The sequence below is a fragment of the Mobula birostris genome, chromosome 5, assembly GCF_030028105.1.
Source record: "Mobula birostris isolate sMobBir1 chromosome 5, sMobBir1.hap1, whole genome shotgun sequence".
NCBI lineage: Eukaryota > Metazoa > Chordata > Chondrichthyes > Myliobatiformes > Myliobatidae > Mobula > Mobula birostris.
Genome location: NC_092374.1, coordinates 175,121,272 through 175,139,959, shown reverse-complemented (window position 1 = coordinate 175,139,959; position 18,688 = coordinate 175,121,272). Strand labels below are relative to the sequence as shown.

Here is an 18,688-nt window from a genome sequence, read left to right as displayed (position 1 = left end):
TTCAGAAATGCTTATTGTAGGGTAGTGTTATAAAATGCATGAGAGCACACATAAAGCTACCACTGGTGCAATGCTATCACATATTTTCTAACTCTAGAGACGTATACCTTGCCAAAAATCACTATGAGCATTATTCCCCTCAGATCATACCGACCAACCCTATTGGCTTACAGACTAACTCTTCATTGTTCTGAATTCTAGTGAATACAGGCCCAGAGCCATCAAACACTCTTCATATGACAAGCCATTCAATCCTGGAATCATTTTCGTGACCCTCCTCTGAACCCTCTCCAGTTTCAGCTCATCCTTTCTAAGAGCCCAAAGCTGCTCATAATGCTCCAAGTGAGGCCTCACCAGTGCTTTATAACAGCGGTCCCCAACCAACTGGCCGCAAAGTATGTGCTACCAGGCCATGAGGAAACAATATGAGTCAGCTGCACCTTTCCTCATTCCCTGTCACGCACTGTTTAACTTGAACATAGGGTTGCCAACTGTCCCATATTTCCCGGAGCATTCTGTATATGGGGCTAAATTTGTTTGTCCCGTATTTCCCCCGCTAAGGTAGAACATTCCTATGAAACCTTTTGTGCCAAAATGGCGCAAAGCGAAGAAGCAATTACCATTAATTTATATGGGAAAAATTTTTGAGCGTTCCCAGACCCACAAAATTACCAGATCATACCAAATAACGCATAAAACGGAAAATAAATAACACTAACAAATAGTAAAAGCAGGAATTATATGATAAATATGCAGCCAATATAAAGTAGAAATAACGTATGTAGAGTATCGTCGGGAAGATGAAGGCAAAACCGATTTGTGGGGGGAAAAAATCGGCACGTACACACATGCGCACATCAAATGCACACGTCACGCATGCGCACACAGGTGCCCACGCAAGGCTTCATGGTCATGGTAGTCTTTCTTGGGGTAGCGTGACCCGGGATTTGACTGCTACTTTTGTTTCTTATTTGGGAGTGAGAAAGTTGGCAACCCTAACTGTAAAAGACATGTTGAGGTGAGCTTAACCCTACTTGAACACACCCCGCGCCCCCCCCCCCCCCGGGTCGGCCGGTCTGCAAGAATATTGTCAATATTAGTCCGGTCCGCAGTGCAAAAAAGGTTGGGGACCCCTGCTTTATAAAGTCTCAACATTACATCCTTCTATGATATTCTAGTCCTCTTGAAATGAATGCTAACATTGCATTTGCTTTCCTCACCGCAGAATCAATCTGCAAATTAACCTTTCAGGAATCTTGCACAAGGACTCCCAAATCCTTTTGCACCTCAGTATTTTGTATTTTCTCTCCATTTAGAAAACAGTTAACCCTTCCATTTCTTCTATAAAAATGCATGACCATACACTTCCCAACACTGTATTCCATCTGCCATTTCTTTGTCCATTCTCCTAATCTGTCTAAGTCCTTCTGTAGCCTCTCTACTCCCTGAAAACCACTTGCCCTCTAACTATCTTCATATCATCTGCAAATTTTGCAACAAAGCCATCAATTCCATCATCCAAATCATTGACATATAACATGAAAAGAATCAGTTCCAACACAGACCCCTGTGGAACACCACTAGTCACCGGCAGCCAGCCAGAAGAGGCTCCCTTTATTCCCACTCTTTGCCTCCTGCCAATCAGCCACTGCTTTATCCATGCTAAATTTTTGCCTGTAATACCATGAGCTCATAGCTTATTAGCAGTCTCATGTGTGGCACCTTGTCAAAGGCCTGAAAATCCAAATACAAAACATCAACCAATTCTTCTTTGTCTATCCACTTGTTATTTCTTCAAAGAATTCCAACAGATTTATCAAGCAAGGTTTTCCCTTGAAGAAACCTGACTATAGCATATTTTATCATGTGCCTCCAAGTACCCTGAGACCTGATCCTTAATAATTGACTTCAACATCTTCCCAATCACTGAGGTCAAACTAACTGGTCTGTAGTTTCCTTTCTTCTGCCTCTTTTCCTTCTTGAAGAGTAGACTGATGTGCAATTTTCCAGTTTTACAGAACCATTCCAGAATCTAGTGATTCTTGGAAGATCATTACTAATGCCCCCACAATCTCTTCGGCCACCTGTTTCAGAACTCTGCGGTGTACACCATCTGGTCCAGGTGACTTAACCACCTTCAGACCTTTCAGTTTCCTAAAAACCTTTTCTCTAGTTATCGCAACTTCACACACTTCATGCCCCCTGATGCCTGGGAATTTCCAGCATAATGCTGATGTCTTCCACAGTGAAGACTGATGCAAAATACATATTCTGTTCATCCACCCTTTCCTTGTCCCCCATTACTACCTCTCCAGCATCATTTTCCAGTGGTCCGATATCCACTCTTGCCTCTCTTTTACAATTCATGTATCTGAAGAAACCTTTGGTATCCTCTTTAATATTATTGACTAGCTTATTTTTGTATTCCATCTTTACCTTCTTAATGACCTTTTAGTTGCCCTCTGTTGGTTGTTAAAAGCCTCCCAATCCTGTAACTTCCTTCTATTTCATGCCCTCTCTTTGGCTTTTATGTTGGCTTTGACTTCTCTTATTAGTTGTGGTTGTGTCATATTTCTTTTAGACTACTATTTATCCTGTGCCTTCTGAGCTGCTTCCAGGAATTCCAGCCATTGCTACTTTGATGTCATCCCTGCCAGTGTCCTTTTCCAATCAATTCTATCCAACTCCTCTCTCATGTCTCTGTAATTCCCTTCCTTTCCTTCCTTCTTTCCTTCCTTCCACCCTTAACTCCTGGTGGAGCCGTCGGGGCGCCGTCACGACAAGCTTTGCACCAGTTTGGTGTGCTCATCATGCGGCGTGTCTTGGACATCTGAAACCTGGCGGAGCCCATCCCTCTCCAGGTTTGATCACAGCCGATTTCCTCCAACTAGGTGGCTTGCCTTGGTCGTGAACACGTGGTCGTTATAGTTCATCTGAAAACCTTTCCGCCCCAGCCGGTGACTTCATCATGAAAGTCATTCGCCCAGTGGTGCCGTGTTAACACCACCCCCTCACGTGGTTTAGCCCGCCAGCTGAAGCGGTTTACTGGGGTATGGCGCTTGGAGTCAACACGTGAGAGATTTAGGAGATGGATGAGGACCGGTGATGCTCGTCCACCCTGTCTGGTAGGGAGCAGCATGACAGACATCAACGGTACTACCTCTATCCAGAGCCCCCTATACCCCTATTCCCTTTACACCGCTGTAATACTGATACATCTGACTTTAGCTTCTCCTCAGATTTCAGAGTGAATTCGATCATATTATGATCATTTTTCCCAAGGGTTATTTTACCTTAAACTCTGTAATCAATTCTGGTTCATTGCACGACACCCAATCCAGAATAACTGATTCTCTAGGGTGCTCAACCACAAGATGCTCTAAAAAGCCATCTCATAGGCACTCTAGAAACTCCCACTCCTGTAATCCAGCACCAACCTGATTTTCCCAATCTACCTACATATTGAAATCCCCCATGACTATTGTAACATTGCCCTTTTGGCATGCATTTTCTATCTTCCATTGTAATTTGTAGGTCACATCTTTACTACTGTTTTGGGATCTGTATACAACTCCCCTTGCAGTTCCTTAGCTCTATCCACAAAGATTCAACACTTTCCGACCCTATGTCAGCCCTTTCTAATAATCTGATTTCATTTTTTAGCAACAAAGCAATGCCGCCTGCTCTGCCTTCCAGCCTATCCTTTCAATACATTAAGCTCCCAGCTATAATCTTTCAGCCATGACTCAGTGATGCCTACAACATCATAACTGCCAATCTGCAACAGTGCTACAACTTCACCTACCTTATTCTGTATACTGCCCGCATTCAGATACCACACTTTCAGTCCTATACTCACCCTTCTCAATTCTGTCTGCCTTTTATGTTGCAACTTATCCTGTTGACTGCAACTTTGCCCTATCAACAATCTCCCCTCAACACACATTGCCTCTGTTTGTAAACCAGCTACCTCATCGTCAGCACTATCATCCACCAACCTGATTACGGCACTTCTTGCATTGAAATATAGGGAGCCCAGGACACTTGTCACACTGTGCTCAACCTTTTTATCCCTGACTTTGTCTGAGGTCTTACCAACATCTACCTTCACAAACTCTCCACTAATTTTTCTGGCACTCTGGTTCCCATTCCCCTGCCCCATCATGCAGCATTAACAAACCTTCCCACTAGGATATTAGTTCCCCTCCAGATCAGGTGCAAACCGTCCTTTTTGTACATATCCTACCTTCCCTGCAGGAGATCCCAATGATTCAAAAATCGTATGTCCTTCCTCCTACACCAACTCCTTAGCCACGTATTAAACTGTATAATATTTCTAGTTCTAGACTCATTAGCACGTGGCATGGGATCACAACTTTGGAGGTCCTGCCCTTTAACTTACCACCTAACTCCCTGAAATCCCTATGCAGAATCTCTTCATCCATTCTATCCATGTCATTGGTGCCTACATGGACCAGGATTTCTGGCTGTTCACCCTCCCACTTAAGAATGCTGAGGGCTCGATCTGAAATATCCCGGACCCTGGAACCCCAGAGGCAACATACCATCCAGGAATCCCGTTCTCACCCTCAAAACCTCCCATCCATTCCCATAATGAATCCCCTATCACATCTTTTCTGAGTCACGGAGACAGATTCAGTTCCAGAGACCTGACCACTGTGTCTTTCCTCTGTTAGGTCATCTGCCCTGATAGTATTCAAAGTGATAGTGCTGTTGTTGAGGGGGATGGCCACAGGGATACTCTGCATTAGCTCCTTAACCCCTTTCCCCTTCCTGTCACCTAGTTTCTTGTGACCTACACCTTGTCCTATCTATCACTTCGGTCTCCTGAATGATCTGGAGCTCATCCAGTTCCAGATCCAACTTCTTAACACAGTTGTTAGAAGCTGCAGCTGGATGCACTTCTCACAGTTGTAGTCGTCAGGGACATTGGAGGTCTCCCTGCCTTCCCACATCCCGCAAGAGGAAAACCTCACTATCCTGCCTGTCCTCCCTACTGTCATAGCTGAGCAGATCTAAAGAACAGAATGAAAACAAATTGAGCTTTTCTTTCTTTTGCTTTCTTTGAGTGAAGCCTCGGAGAGCTAAAGCCTTGAGATCACCACTCTGACTATGCTCACTCAGACGACAGCCACTGTGCTTACCCCTGCCTTCCTTTAATTTGCTCTTACTAATGAGCCCCAAATGCTGATTGGCACCCGGTCAAAGCTCTATTATGTGCTTGTAAACCGCTCCTTCCTTTTATCCTCGGGCAGTGGACCTGACTGAAGTCCCCCCTCTTCAAGTCTACCCTCTCTGCCCTCAGAAGGTACCACTGACTTCACATTCCGCGTGGCTGAAGGCACTCAGTACCAGTACGTGTGCACCATCATCCAATTCCATTTACACTATATTCCTAGACCAGGTGACTAAAATAAGGTTTTTATTTTATGTACAAGGGATTCTGCAGATGCTGGAAATTCAGAGTAACAGTCACACCTCCCCCTCCTTCCCTCCACTCAGCCTCACTGTCCTTCCCACCCTCGGTCCACATTCTCCTCCCTCCCTGAGAGGGAATGTTGTTAAGAAGGCATATGGTGTGTTGGCATTCATCAACCATGGGATTGAGTTCAAGAACCGTGAGGTAATGCTACAGCTCTATAAGAACCCTCTTGGAGTACTGTGTTCAGTTGTGGTCACCTCACTACTGGAAGGATGTGACTACTATAGAAAAAGTGCAGAGGAGATTTACAAGGATGTTACCTGGATTGGAGAGCATGACTTATGAGAATAGGTTGAATGACCTTGGCCTTTTCTCCCTGGATCGACGGAGGATGAGAGGCATTGATCGTGTGGATAGCCAGAGGCTTTTTTCCCAGGGCTGAAAAGGCTAACACGAGGAGGTATAGTTTTAAGGTGCCTGAAAGTAGGTACAAGGGAGATGTCAGAGGTAAGTTTTACACAGAGAGAGTGGTGGGTGTGTGGAATGCACTGCCTGCAACGATGGTAGAGGTGGATACAATAGGGTCTTTTAAGAGACTCTTAGATAGGTACATGGAGCTTATAAAAATAGAGGGCTATGAGGTAGGGAAATTCTAGACAGTTTTAGAGTAGGTTACATGGTCAGCACGACAGTGTGGGCCGAAGGGTCTGTAATGTGCTGTGGATTTCTATGTTCTATGTTCTCCCAAAGACGGCTAATAAGTTGTCCTGTAAGCCCACCATCCCACTCTGCTATCTAGGTCTTTCTCTGGTAGTGAGTTCCCATTGGCCCCACAGGCCAGGTGGAGATATCGTTCTCTGACCCTCACTCTGATTTGATGCCTGTCCTAAATTGGTGCCTCTGGACAGTTTGCAGATCCCAACCTCCGGTGCTGTAGGTGCGGTGTTTCTGTATTCTCCCTGTGACTGTGGATTTCCCTGTGAAGGTCCATTTTCTTCCCACATCCCTAAGACTGCTGTAGTGTCTATGACTCTTTGGCTGTGAGAGGGAATGAGATCAGGGTTACTGGATTTCCTCTGCTGGGAGCTGGCAGTGACCTGATAGACTGATGGCCTCTTCCCGTGTTGTGAAAATTAGGTTCAGCAGGTCTTTACCTACTCCTGAGGTTCCTAAGGTTGTCATAGCCGGGGTGGTAGTGGGGATAAGCTCCCACTACCTATAAAGTGCTCCAAATGGCGTGTGACTCAAACAGCCTCTGACAACCGAATCCAACCCTTGGCCTTCACGTGTGGCATAGCTACTAGACCCAGTGGAACTGTTTCTACTGACAAGAGAAGAGGCAAAGGCAGACCACTGATGCCTCAAAACCAGTAGTTTCAGGCAGGTAGGGCTCATCAGCCTTGGACGGCAGCCCACCTAAGAGAAGGAAAACTGTTTTAAACTTCTGTTGTCTTGTGGCCATACCCACTCACGGGAAAGGCTTCAGGAGTAAACCTGGAGGAAGAAATCTGGAGTCAGGGTCCCTAATGCAGTTTGATGTTGTTTACAACTTCACTCTGGCAACCTCTGTGATGACACTGGTGCCAAGCTCTATCAATGCTTGCCCTTCCCTTGGACTACATCAGTGATGTGGAGAGATGGAACTCACTGCATGAGCAACAGCTGGTTCTTCGAATCTTCCCACCTAGACTTGCACCCTGGAGAAGACACAGTCCACCAGAGATGCAAACTCATGATCCCCCAAGATCCACAGCTGCCTACTACTACCTGCTCCTAAACCTTATGATTTTACATTGGAGGAGCCAAACACAGTCTGGCTGACTATTGTACAGAAAATCTCTTTCAGTCCATAGGGTGGCCCTAATCCTCCAATGACTTTAATTTTCCATTCCACTCCCACTCTGATTTCCCACACTGATCCACTGAAGCCTCAGTGTAAAAGTCTAAGTCACATTGCTGCTATCATCACTCAGCAATTAATTCAGGTATTCCAGATAACCAGCATTCCTCTTTATTCTGATGCAAGACCACTAACTGGCAAAGATAACTCAGTTCCTCTTCACAGGCCCTGCTTGAGTCTCAGATTTCAGATTTACAGCATTTCAGTTCTTCATCTCATAGTTTCAGTACTTTGTTTCTTTCTTCTGTCCTCCTTCCTGCCCATCTGTTCACACTTCATCAGATAGATTGCCTATGATTCACCAACATTCTTTCATTACAGGGTGTGATGAATATCGCCTGGATCAGGGGTGATCAGAGGCTCCCCTGGTCACACCAGCCTGCCCCATCGCTGCAACTTAACATACTTCTTTTCTCATTTCCCAAGTTCTGATGAGTTTCTCTCCCACAGATACCACCTGACCTGCTGAGTGTTTCCAGCATTCCCTGATTTTTTCAGATTTCCCACATCATGGAATTTATTTTCTTTTTCACTCAATACAGCACCCATCTGTACTCACCCCATGCCCCAAATAGCCCAGAGTGCATGGTATTTACACAGGATCACCTGCTTATGGCTGGAACAGAAAGCTAATAGATCAGGTGACCTTAGAACTACCCTGGAATCAGCTCCCACCACCACCTAGTAACCTGGCCCATACTAACCCCAGAAGACAACTCTTGGCTCCTTCATAGACTCATGCTCCACATGGCAGGAGTACATATCTCCAGGACTTGGCACAAAGCTCAGGTAGGAGAATCTCTGGAAGTAGGAATTTCTCTTCAGGTAGTACTCTGTGGTGTTGACTCCACCGGTCACAGGATTCTTGTTCCGTTTCCACGTCGTCCTGATGATCGGTGGATAGATCCGTCAGCCAGACAGATCAAAGTGTTGGGCTGACCCGACTCCAGGGGTTCCTCGGGGTACATGGCAGTCTGAGGGGGAACTGTGGGCAGACAGCGTGAATACAGGTTAACCAAGGTGAAAGGGCACAGAAAATCTAATGTGTGGGGGTGGGAGTGTAGGATGGAGAGACCCAGACCAGCCCACACCCAATGGGAACCCAGTGGAGACAACAAAAATGTGTTTTCAAATTTCCAACTAAACATTGGGTGAGATAATGAAATGGTTGGTTTATCTTGGCCACAACATCTGGTCTCAGGTGTTTGCCAGCAGTGACTTCCATCAGTAAAATCTACACCATCACCCCCCCCAACACACACTTCCCCAGACTCTGTCAGCTCCTCACACTCCCCCCACCTCCTCATAGCCCATCACCCATTCACACTCCTCCAGCAACCTCGTCGACCTCAAGATAAAAGGAACTCGATCTGAAATGTTAATTGTCCATTTCCCCCCACAGATGCTGCCTGGCTCCATGTCTGAGGATTTACTTTCAGGGACCCTGCGTTTCATGGTCTGTGTGCTATTGTGCCAAGATGAGGCACCCTCAGGGTGGAGGAACAACACCTTATATTCAATCTTGAATAGCCTCCAACCAGATGACATGAATATCAATTTCACCCTCCAGTAAACAAACTTCCCCCTTCCCTTCTTCCTCTGTTCCCCACTCTGAGCTTTTCCCTCTTCTCACCTGCCTGTTACTTCCCCCAGGACCCTCCTCCTTCCCTTTCTCCTCTGGTCCACTCTCCTCTCCTATCAAATTCCTTACTCTCCAGCCCTCGACCTTTCCCTCCCACATGGGTTCACCTATCACCTTCCAGCTAGCCTCCTTCCCCTCCCCCCAGCTCTTCATTCTGGCAGCTTCCCCCTTCTTTCTCAGTCCTGATGAAGGGTCTTGGCCCAAAACAGTGACTATTAACTCTTTGCCATAGATGCTGCCTGACCAGCTGAGTTCCTCCAGCGTTTTGTGTGTTGTTGTTTTGTGTTATTTGTTTATTTTTTACTCTTTGCACAATTTGTTCTTTTCTCGCACACTGGGTGTTGATATTCTTTGTAGTGTAGATTTTTTTAAATCGACTCTATTGTGTTTCTTTATTTTGTGGCTGCTTGAAAGAGACAAATCTCAAGGATGTACATAGCCTATGTACTTTGAACTTTAACCCACTGAGTTCCTCCAGCAGGTTATTTGTTTCTCCAGAACCCAAGAGGTATCGGCCCTGAGTGAGTGAACTGTGGAAGGGCCCGGACTAGTTGGGTGTTGCAGTGTTTCCCAGGATTGGGGAATGCGAAGGTTAAAAAAGAGGGGTTGGATTGTGTGAAGGACCAGCCAGGAGCTGAGGTTGAGGAGGGGTTGAAGTGGCGCTCAGCCCCAGGCTGGTCCCCGGACAGATCCGCATTACCCCGGGCTCAGTGACACTTGCCCCAACCCCTACTCTCTCACCTTTAGGTTCTGGGCTCCCTTGGAACAGGTTCTTCCAAACATTTAAATTTTGTTTCACGATGGCCATACTAGCCGAGATAGTTGCCTCTCCTCCCTCCATCACTTGGTCTGCGAACTCGGGGATCCGTGGCACCTCCTTCTTCAGATTGAAGTCCATGTACAAAATCTCATCGCCATCAAACAAAACATCGAACTGTTTGTCAGGACTGCGGTCCTGGGCAATATAGACCATGTGATCCTCATGTAGGTCTGTGAGAGAAGAAACGTGATCAGCTGAGAGCAAGGAGAGAGCTAAGTGGTGGGGAATAGCGGGGGAGCCTGAGGAAATGCCAGACAATTGGAGAGAGTGAACCCAGGGGCCAGCAGGGAGCAGATGGAGAGAGGGGAGCCCGGGATGCAGCTGGGATCAATGTCAAAGCAGAGTAAAGGCAGTGACACAAAATTTATTGTGTGTTCAGGCACATGTCACCCATGAATGATCAGCACAGAGCCCAGATGGCAGACTCAAACACACCAAATGACCAGATGTTAAATGGTAAATGATTTATTACTGTTGCTAAATGAACCAATATACTGAGCTGTAACCTTTGAAACTTGGCAAATTGGTGCAAGAGAGAAACCCCGATTTCGATTCTGATCCCAACATCAGATCACCATGAACTGATCACTATTTTGAACAGACCTGAAAAACTGTAACACTGTCTCAGACTATATTATCTTATTCCCTCTCAACTTGCACTGGTGTAGTTATTCTTATTGCACACATTATATATAATTTATGTTAATTTTAGTCTGTTTGTCATGTCCGCAATGTACTGTAGAAAGAAGAAGAAAGAGAAATTGCCTTTTCACTCACGAGACAGCATAGGCCACCAACTTTTGCTGTTGATGTTTCTGTAGCAGGCAATTTGTTTTTTACGAGGTCGAGTTGCTAGCTCAGAGCTCAACCCAGCATGGATGGAAAGCATGCACGGGAGCCGGCTGGATTCGAACTTGGGAGCCTTCGCTCCGAAGTCCGGCACTGATGCCACTATGCCACTGTTGTAAGTGAGGAAATAGATTCAATAGGACAAGGATTCTGGACACGTAGTCTTGGTAGTAAAGGATTTTATTTACAGAAGGCAAACGTGGGGAAATAGCACAGAAGCAACAGGCATATGTGCACAACTTATGGTAGTCAGATTGGCAATAAAACACACGCGGACAATTAATAAAATCATGTGGGAACAAAGTACACACACACACACACACACACACACACACACACACACACACACACACACACACACAACCAAGGGAAAAGTCAAAACAGTACCTGACACCCCTTGACCCTGTGCGGGCATGGCTCCTATGATATTAGGGACAATACCCACACTCCTAACCCTATTCAATGCACAACTCACCAACAACAGGGTGGTCCGTCAGAGGTTGCAAAAAAAGAGAGGGTCAAGCACACATAGCTTCCTTTATAGTGCAGCAGGGATGATGAGTCCAGCCCAGGTGGTTCACAGGGAAGCCAATGGCTCAGTGCCAGCAGGGTTAAGCTGATTACAAAGGCCAATTGCCCGAGGTCAAGTACAAGGCTAATTAAAGGGGCCAGTGGTTAGGTGTGCATTGATGGGCGAGGAGGGGTCAAACCTTGATTCGCAGATGGCATGTCTTTCGACTAGGTAAATGGGCAGCGCTGTCACGTGACAGTCACGACCCCTCCAATACAGCCTCCAGCTGGTGCAATGTACTGTGCTGGGTCAAAATTCTAATTATCATGGCATTTAAACCCTAGGTATGCCTGACAATAAATTTGATATTAAGCAGAATTAAAACTCTAATTCAAGATAAAATTGGTCAGCAATAAATAAGAGCAATAACAGCTAGGGGTGGTGGTTAAGGCTGATCCATTAGGGATATTTACGTGACTCTTGGGTAAGCACACGGATGTAAGAAAACTGGAGAGCTATAAGCTGTGCAGGATGAAAGGGTTAGATTGATCGTGGAGTAGGGTAAAAGGTCGGTATAATACAGTGGGCTGAAAGGCCTGTGCTGTACTGTTCTGTGTTTTAACTCCTGACGTAACAAGCATCTTTACTAAAGTAACTCCAAATATTAAACAGCAATAAATATGATTTAATACAAAACATGATATTAAACAGACCCCAAAATTAAACAATAAAACAACTTATCAAAGAATAATCCCTGATCTGAAATATCAATACTCCACCAGCAATAAATCACAGTAAATATATGCAATAAATCTTACTATTATTCTGAGATCAACTCAAATATTAAGCTATTCCAAAAAATAAACAACAGTAAAATCATCACATTATTCAGAATAAAGCTCAATATTAAACTGTGATAAAATCACACTGTCAAACATTTTCTGTGTTGACTGCTTTCCAAGTGGTCATAGTGAGGTACTGGCAAGGTCTTCAATGAGCATTAACTGGGCCTTGGGTAAACCTCAGTGGCTTTGTCCTGACACCTTCTGTGCCCCAGTCAGTAATTTACTCAGATTCTGATGAGTCTAATGCAATCACTAATAAATTAGTTCCTTAAAATCTGACAAGTGAAAACTTTGCCATTGTACTATACTGTAGTCACAGGTTGTAGTAATCTGGTTTATATAATTAGCTATTTTAGATTGTGCACTTTCACAGGGTTATTTCAGAATATAAGCAATTATAAAGGAATCACAATTATTTTTATGCTTATTTGTAATGTTTCTGTTTTTTTCATTTTACTGTGTGAGAGTAATGAACTCATCACTCAGAATGCTCACTGATAACTGAGGAGTTAAATGGTTCCAGAGTGTGGTGACTCTTTGAGGGTTGTCCCCAGCAGATTCCCTCATTATAGTCATTCTCTTTTAAATCTCAATTCTAAGACTGTAAGAATTATTTAAACTGTTCTCTTAAATTTCCCGAACCCAAATGGGCCCAATCAGTGAGACTGAAAATGTTTCCGAATTACAGGAGTGCCCAACTAGTGAGAACTTACTGCTAGCGCTGGAAATGCAGTCTCCAATGTTTGGATAGATGAGTGACCTACCAGACTTTTGAAGGCCTGACCCAGACATGAACATTGATCGGTGGGAGTGGCCTACCCCACTATCCCATCCCGGGCACAACTGAACGAAAGGCCTGATAATGTGGAATGCCCATACCATGACCTGATATTAAAGACCAAATGTCCAGAACACCCAACACTGTGAACTGATTCCTGGACTTCACCTGATACCTTTGACTATCTTCTGGATCAGTGATTCCACACTCCAATTCCTGTGCCAACCATAGTCACTCTCCCAGGAAAAGTGTGAGGAGGGCTGGGCTGCAGTGAGCCTGAAACAACACAGGTTCAAATCCCTCCACCCCAGTATAAACCTGGCACAAGTCCAGGCCATCGTAAACAAACTGGATGAACTTAAAGCTACATTCGTTATTAAAAGGAACTCAGGGTCTGCTGTGTAATCTGTCTCACTGAAATGTGACTCACGCTGGCTTCACCTTCAGCCTAAGAATTTCTCAATTCGCCAAATGGACTGGACAGCATCCTCGGGCAAAGCAAGAGGTGGAGGAGGTTGCTTCCAAACCAATTCATTCTCGTGAGTTCCTGCTCACCTGACTCGGCATATCAAACAGTGAAGTGTGGTCCGTACTGCCGCCCATTGGAGTTCACTTCAGCCGTCTATATCCCACCCTAGGTGTTTCTGAAGCCTGCACTCAATGAATAATACTCCACGATCAACAGCCCTGAGGCAGGACACCCTGGGGTCCTCTTCATCATAACCAGGGACTTTAAGAGTGTGTTACCAAAATAATAACAACACATCTCCTGTCCCACAAAGGTCCAAGCATCCTTAACCATTGCTACACAACCATCAATGATAGCAATACCAATCCACCACCTCCCCCAACCCCCCCAACACACACTTTGGTAAATCAGACGACCAAGCTGTACTCCTGCTCCCTGCATGCAAACAGGAACTGAAACAGGAAGATCCAGTATGGAATGTCTCACAGTGCTGCTCTGAGGAAATAGGGGTCTTCTATACAGTGGACTAGTCCATAATCAAAGACTCAACAGCTAATTTAGATGAGTATATCAGACCATCACAGACTTTATCAGCCAGTGTGTTGAGGAGTGTGGTAAAACTTGGTGTTACTGTACTGGAAATCATGGATGAACAAGGAGATCTACTCCCTACTGAATCTAAGTCTGAGGTTTGCAAGTCAGGTAACCATGCAGGAAATCAAAGTTCAGGCTTTGTAAATGTATCAGAAATGCCAAAAGACAGTAGCAGATCATGCTATAGTCCCTGCCCAATTATCAGTTCTGGCAGGGCACCTTAGAATGGTCCCCAAATTGAAGCTGGACAATATTGCTGACAGTTATGCATCCCTCCTCAATGTGCTTATCACATTCTATGCTCATTTTGAACAGAAAGAGATTGGAATGTCACCGCCCACCCTTATAGACCCCATTGCACGAACCTACAGTCACTGTCGCAGGCGTGAGATCAGTTTTCGGGGGTGTAAACTTGCAGAAAGCATTGTGCCTGGATGATGTAGCCAGCCGTGTCTTTCAATCCTCACAGATCAGCTGGTGGGGGGTATTTGCAGGCATTTTCAACCTCTTCCTGCTTCAATGTGAGGTTCCCACCTGCTTATAAGAAGACCACTATCATCCTGTACAAAAGAAGGCTGAGGTAATGTGTCTTGATGAAGTATTTCAGGAGGTTGGTGATGGCACATATCAACTCCAGCCTCCCAAACAACCGTGACACACTGCAATTTACCTACTGCAGAAACAGATCCATGACAGATACCACCTCCCTGCCTCTACACTCATCTAGAGCATCTGGTCCATAAAGACACCAATGTTAGATTCTTGTTTATTGACTACATCTCCACCTTCAATACTATAATTCTAAGCAAACTCCAGACTTGGGACTCAATGCCTGACTTGCAACTGGGTCCTCGACTTCCTGAACAACAGACCACAGTCAGTAAGGACAGACAGCAACATCTCCAGTATTATTATTCTAAACACTGGGGCCCCACAAGACTGTGTCCGCAGCTCCCTTCTTTACTCCCTGTACACACACATCTCCGTGAGCAAATTTTATTCAAACTCCATCAATTTGTTTGCAGTTGAGCTATTTTTTAAAATTATTTTATTTTATTTAGAGATACTGAGTGGAATAGGCCCTTCCAGTAATTCGAGCGGCACTGCCCAGCAACCCACTGATTTAACCCTAGTCTAATAACAGGGCAATTTAAAATTACCAATTAACATATTAACTTACTACCTTTGGACAGTGCGAGGAAACAGGAGCACCCAAAGGAAATGTCCGCGTACATGGAAAGGAACATAGAAATTTGCATAGAGAAGATGCCGGAATTGAACTGTGAACTCTGAAACTCCAAGCTGTAATAATGTCATGCTAACCACTACACTAGTGTGACTCCTCTGTAGATACCATTGTAGTGGGCCACGTCTGTATTAATGATTTGGAGTACAGGAAGGAAACAAAGAGCTTAGTATCATGGTGCCATTACAACAACCTTTCCCTTAATGTCAACAAAACGAAAGAGCTAGTCATTGACTTCATGGTGGACGGTACCCATGCTCCTGTCTGTGGTGGAGAAAGCTGAGAATTTCAAGTTCCCAGGTGTAGTTTTCACTAATAGCTTGTCCTCGTCCAACCACATTGAAGGCTAAGGAAATTCGGCATAGTCATGATGACTCTGTCCTGTTTTTACAAATGCACCATGGAGAACATCCTTTCCAGATACAACACATCCTGGTATGACAACTGCTCTGCCCAAGACCACGGGATATTGCAAAAACTTTTGAACACTGTCAAGCCTATCACACATAAACTCTCTACATTTCTTGCTGTCTCAGTCATGCAAACAGCTTGATCAAAGGCCAGGCTCAAGGATAGCTTCTACCACACTGTTGTAAGACTATTGAATTGCTCCTTGGTACAGTGAGATTGCTGTTTGACCTCACAATCTACCTCTTTATTATCTTGCTCCTCATTGTCTGCCTCTGTGGAAGTTGCAGAAAGGTAAGGGCTAAGACATCTCCAGGCAAGGATGGTTAGTGTGCAGTCAACCCAGGCAAAAAATGTCTGAAGAGCCTAGCTTCTCTTTGTACAGTTGGGGACTGGAGCCATTTACATAGGGAGACAAAGTAAGGATGTAGCAGAAGGGACACACAAACTAAGGGACAATAACTTTGTTATTTTCAAAGTTTCATTCATTGTTAGCTTATAGTTTCTATTGATTTTAACACCTGTAATGTGAATAGTGATTGATCATGCAAGTAACGAATTTGAACATAGAGTTTACCAAATGGTCAATATCCGTATATGTTAGTCAACTAAGTATAAAAATGACATTCCTCTGTTCAGAATTCAGAACAGCCTGGGTGACATGGGCCATGCTGTTCTCATTATATACAAGTAAATGTAATAGAGGAATGAGCGCGAGTTTTCAGTCCTGCTGAAGGGTCTCGCCCAAAATGTCGACGGTACTCTTTTCCATAGATGCTGCCTGGCCTGCTGAGTTCCTCCAGTATTTTGTGTGTGTTACCGCGAGTTTTCAGAGTCCAGTTACTCGGCTGCACTGCACTTTCCCTGTACCTGTAACATTTTATTTTACATTCTGTTTTTACTTTTATTACCGTAATGTATTTATACATGACAGGATCTTCAAGGATGGCACACGTACACCACAATCAATCACCGATTACAAAGCTGGATGTTGTTCCCTGTGAGCTGGGAGTATCCACGTGACTGGCAGTGGGCCAAAGGGTTTCGGACCAAAACATCGACTGTACTCTTTTCCTTGATGCTGACTGGCCTGCTGAGTTCCTCCAGCATTCTGTATTTGTTGCTCGGTAATTTCCAGCATCTGCAGATACTCTCTTGTTTGTGATTGGTAGTCCATCATCCTGCGCCCTCTAGCGGCCGAGCCTGCGTTCCTGTGAAGTGACACCTGATGACTGACAGCAGCAGTGGTCAGCACAGGGTAAATCCTGGTCGCAGACATCAGGTGCTTTTCGCGACAACTCTCTGACTGCCGGGGTTACCGGGCTAGCCGGGCTGTAAAATTCAGGACGGACTGAGTATCCCCGGTAGGGAGATGGAGACGTACAGCTGGTGTATTCACAATGCAAACCAGTTAAGCTCATGCAATATTCACCTTTCAGAGAAATTAACACGTTAACTCTTGGCGTTGCGGGATGAAGTTTTCAGGGTCAGGGGTCAACGTGGTTCAGAACAGATACGGAAATCTGTCTTTCGACAGGACAAAGATGTCTCTCTGAGCTAGTCCCATTTGCTTGTATTTGGCTCATGTCTCTCTGGATTTTTTTCTATCCAAGTGCCTTCCGATTGTCATTTAAACATTGTACTTTTATTATGAATAAATTTTGTTTTGTTAAAAAAAAACATTGTAATTGTAACCGTGTCTCTCTACGTGGAGAAGTTGTTCCTCAGGTCTGTTTTAAATCTTCCCCTCTCACGTTAAGACTATGGTCTCGAGTTTTAGACTCCCCGAACCTGGGGAGAAGACTGTAACCATTAACATCGTCTATTTCCCTCATGATTTTATATATTTCTTTAAGCGCATCCCTCAACATCCTATGCTCCAGGGGTACAAGTCCCAGCCTCTCCTTAACACCTTTGTGAATCTTTACTGCACTCTTTCCAGCATAATGACTTCCTTCCCTTTGCTGGGGGAACCAGAACCGTACGCAGTACTCAAAATGTGATCTAATAGATGTCTGCTATCATGATGTCCGATTCCTGTACTCAGAGCTTGAACTGATGAAAGCCAGCATGTAAAACGTCTTCTTCACCGCCCTGTCTACCTGTGCTGCCACTTTCAGAGAACCATGTACCTGTACCCCCAGGTCTTTCTGTCTACAACAGTCTCCAGGGCTCTGCCATCATCATATAAGTCTTGCCATGGTTCAATTGACCAAAATGAATCACTTCACATTTGTCAAAGTTAAATTTCTTCAAAGGCAAACTTCTTCACTCTCCACTAAAACCACCAATTTTGTTGTCAAGTGCAGACTTACTGATCATGTTAACTGCCTTGTCAATGTGGATCCGGTGGGTTGAAGCATCTTTCTGTGCTGCACAATTATAGCAAATGTGATCCACTGTCATTAACCTTCAGAGCGGTGAAAATAATTGGGAACCAAGTGGTGACAGAGAAGGATTCAAGACTGATGAGTGAGATCAAGATCAGAGAGTGAGGCTTCCCAGTTTGTGAGTGAGAGACACTGGGGGAGGGAAGAAGGGGAGAAGAGATCTGCCTGTCCTAATCCCAGTGCTGCACCGTGTTGGGAGACTGAGGACTCCAACATTCACAATATCGCCCCATTAAATGCTATCATTTCACATTCAAAGTTTAATATAAATTTAATACCAATGTATACACATGTCACCATATTCTACTTCGAGATTAATTTTCTTGCAGACATTCACAGCAGAACAAAGAAATACAATAAAATCAATAGAAAACTACATACAAAGACTGATGAACAACCAATGTGCAAAAGAAAACAAGCTGTTTACAATAATAATTAATCAATCAATCAATCAATCAATCAATCAACAATACTGGGGACAAGAGTTGCAGAGTGTTTGAAAGTGAGTCCATAGGTTGTGTTCAGTGATCAGTTCAGAGCTGAGCTCATTCAGGAGCCTGATGGTTGAAGGGTAATAGCTGTTCCTGAACCCGGTGGTGTTCGACCTAAGGCTCTCGTGCCTCCTTACCAATTGCAGCAGCAAGAAGAGAACATGGCCTGGATGGTGAGGATGCTGCTTTCTTGTGACAGTGCTCCTTGTACATGTGCTCAATGGTGGGGAGAACTTTCCCTGTGATGGGCTGGTCTGTATCCAACCAACAAATTTTGTAGCCATTTCTGTTCTTGGTCACTG

The 18,688-nt window shown here is 44.7% G+C and overlaps 1 protein-coding gene across 1 annotated transcript in view; it reads right to left on the bottom strand.

Moving 5' to 3' along the window:
- LOC140198415 (H-2 class II histocompatibility antigen, A-Q alpha chain-like) overlaps positions 1-18,688 on the bottom strand; it is a 45,459-nt gene that overhangs the window by 6,683 nt on the left and 20,088 nt on the right. The window contains 3 exon segments of the mRNA XM_072259505.1: positions 8,048-8,248; positions 8,251-8,328; positions 9,727-9,975. Of these exon segments, the coding sequence (XP_072115606.1) occupies positions 8,048-8,248; positions 8,251-8,328; positions 9,727-9,975 (528 nt within the window).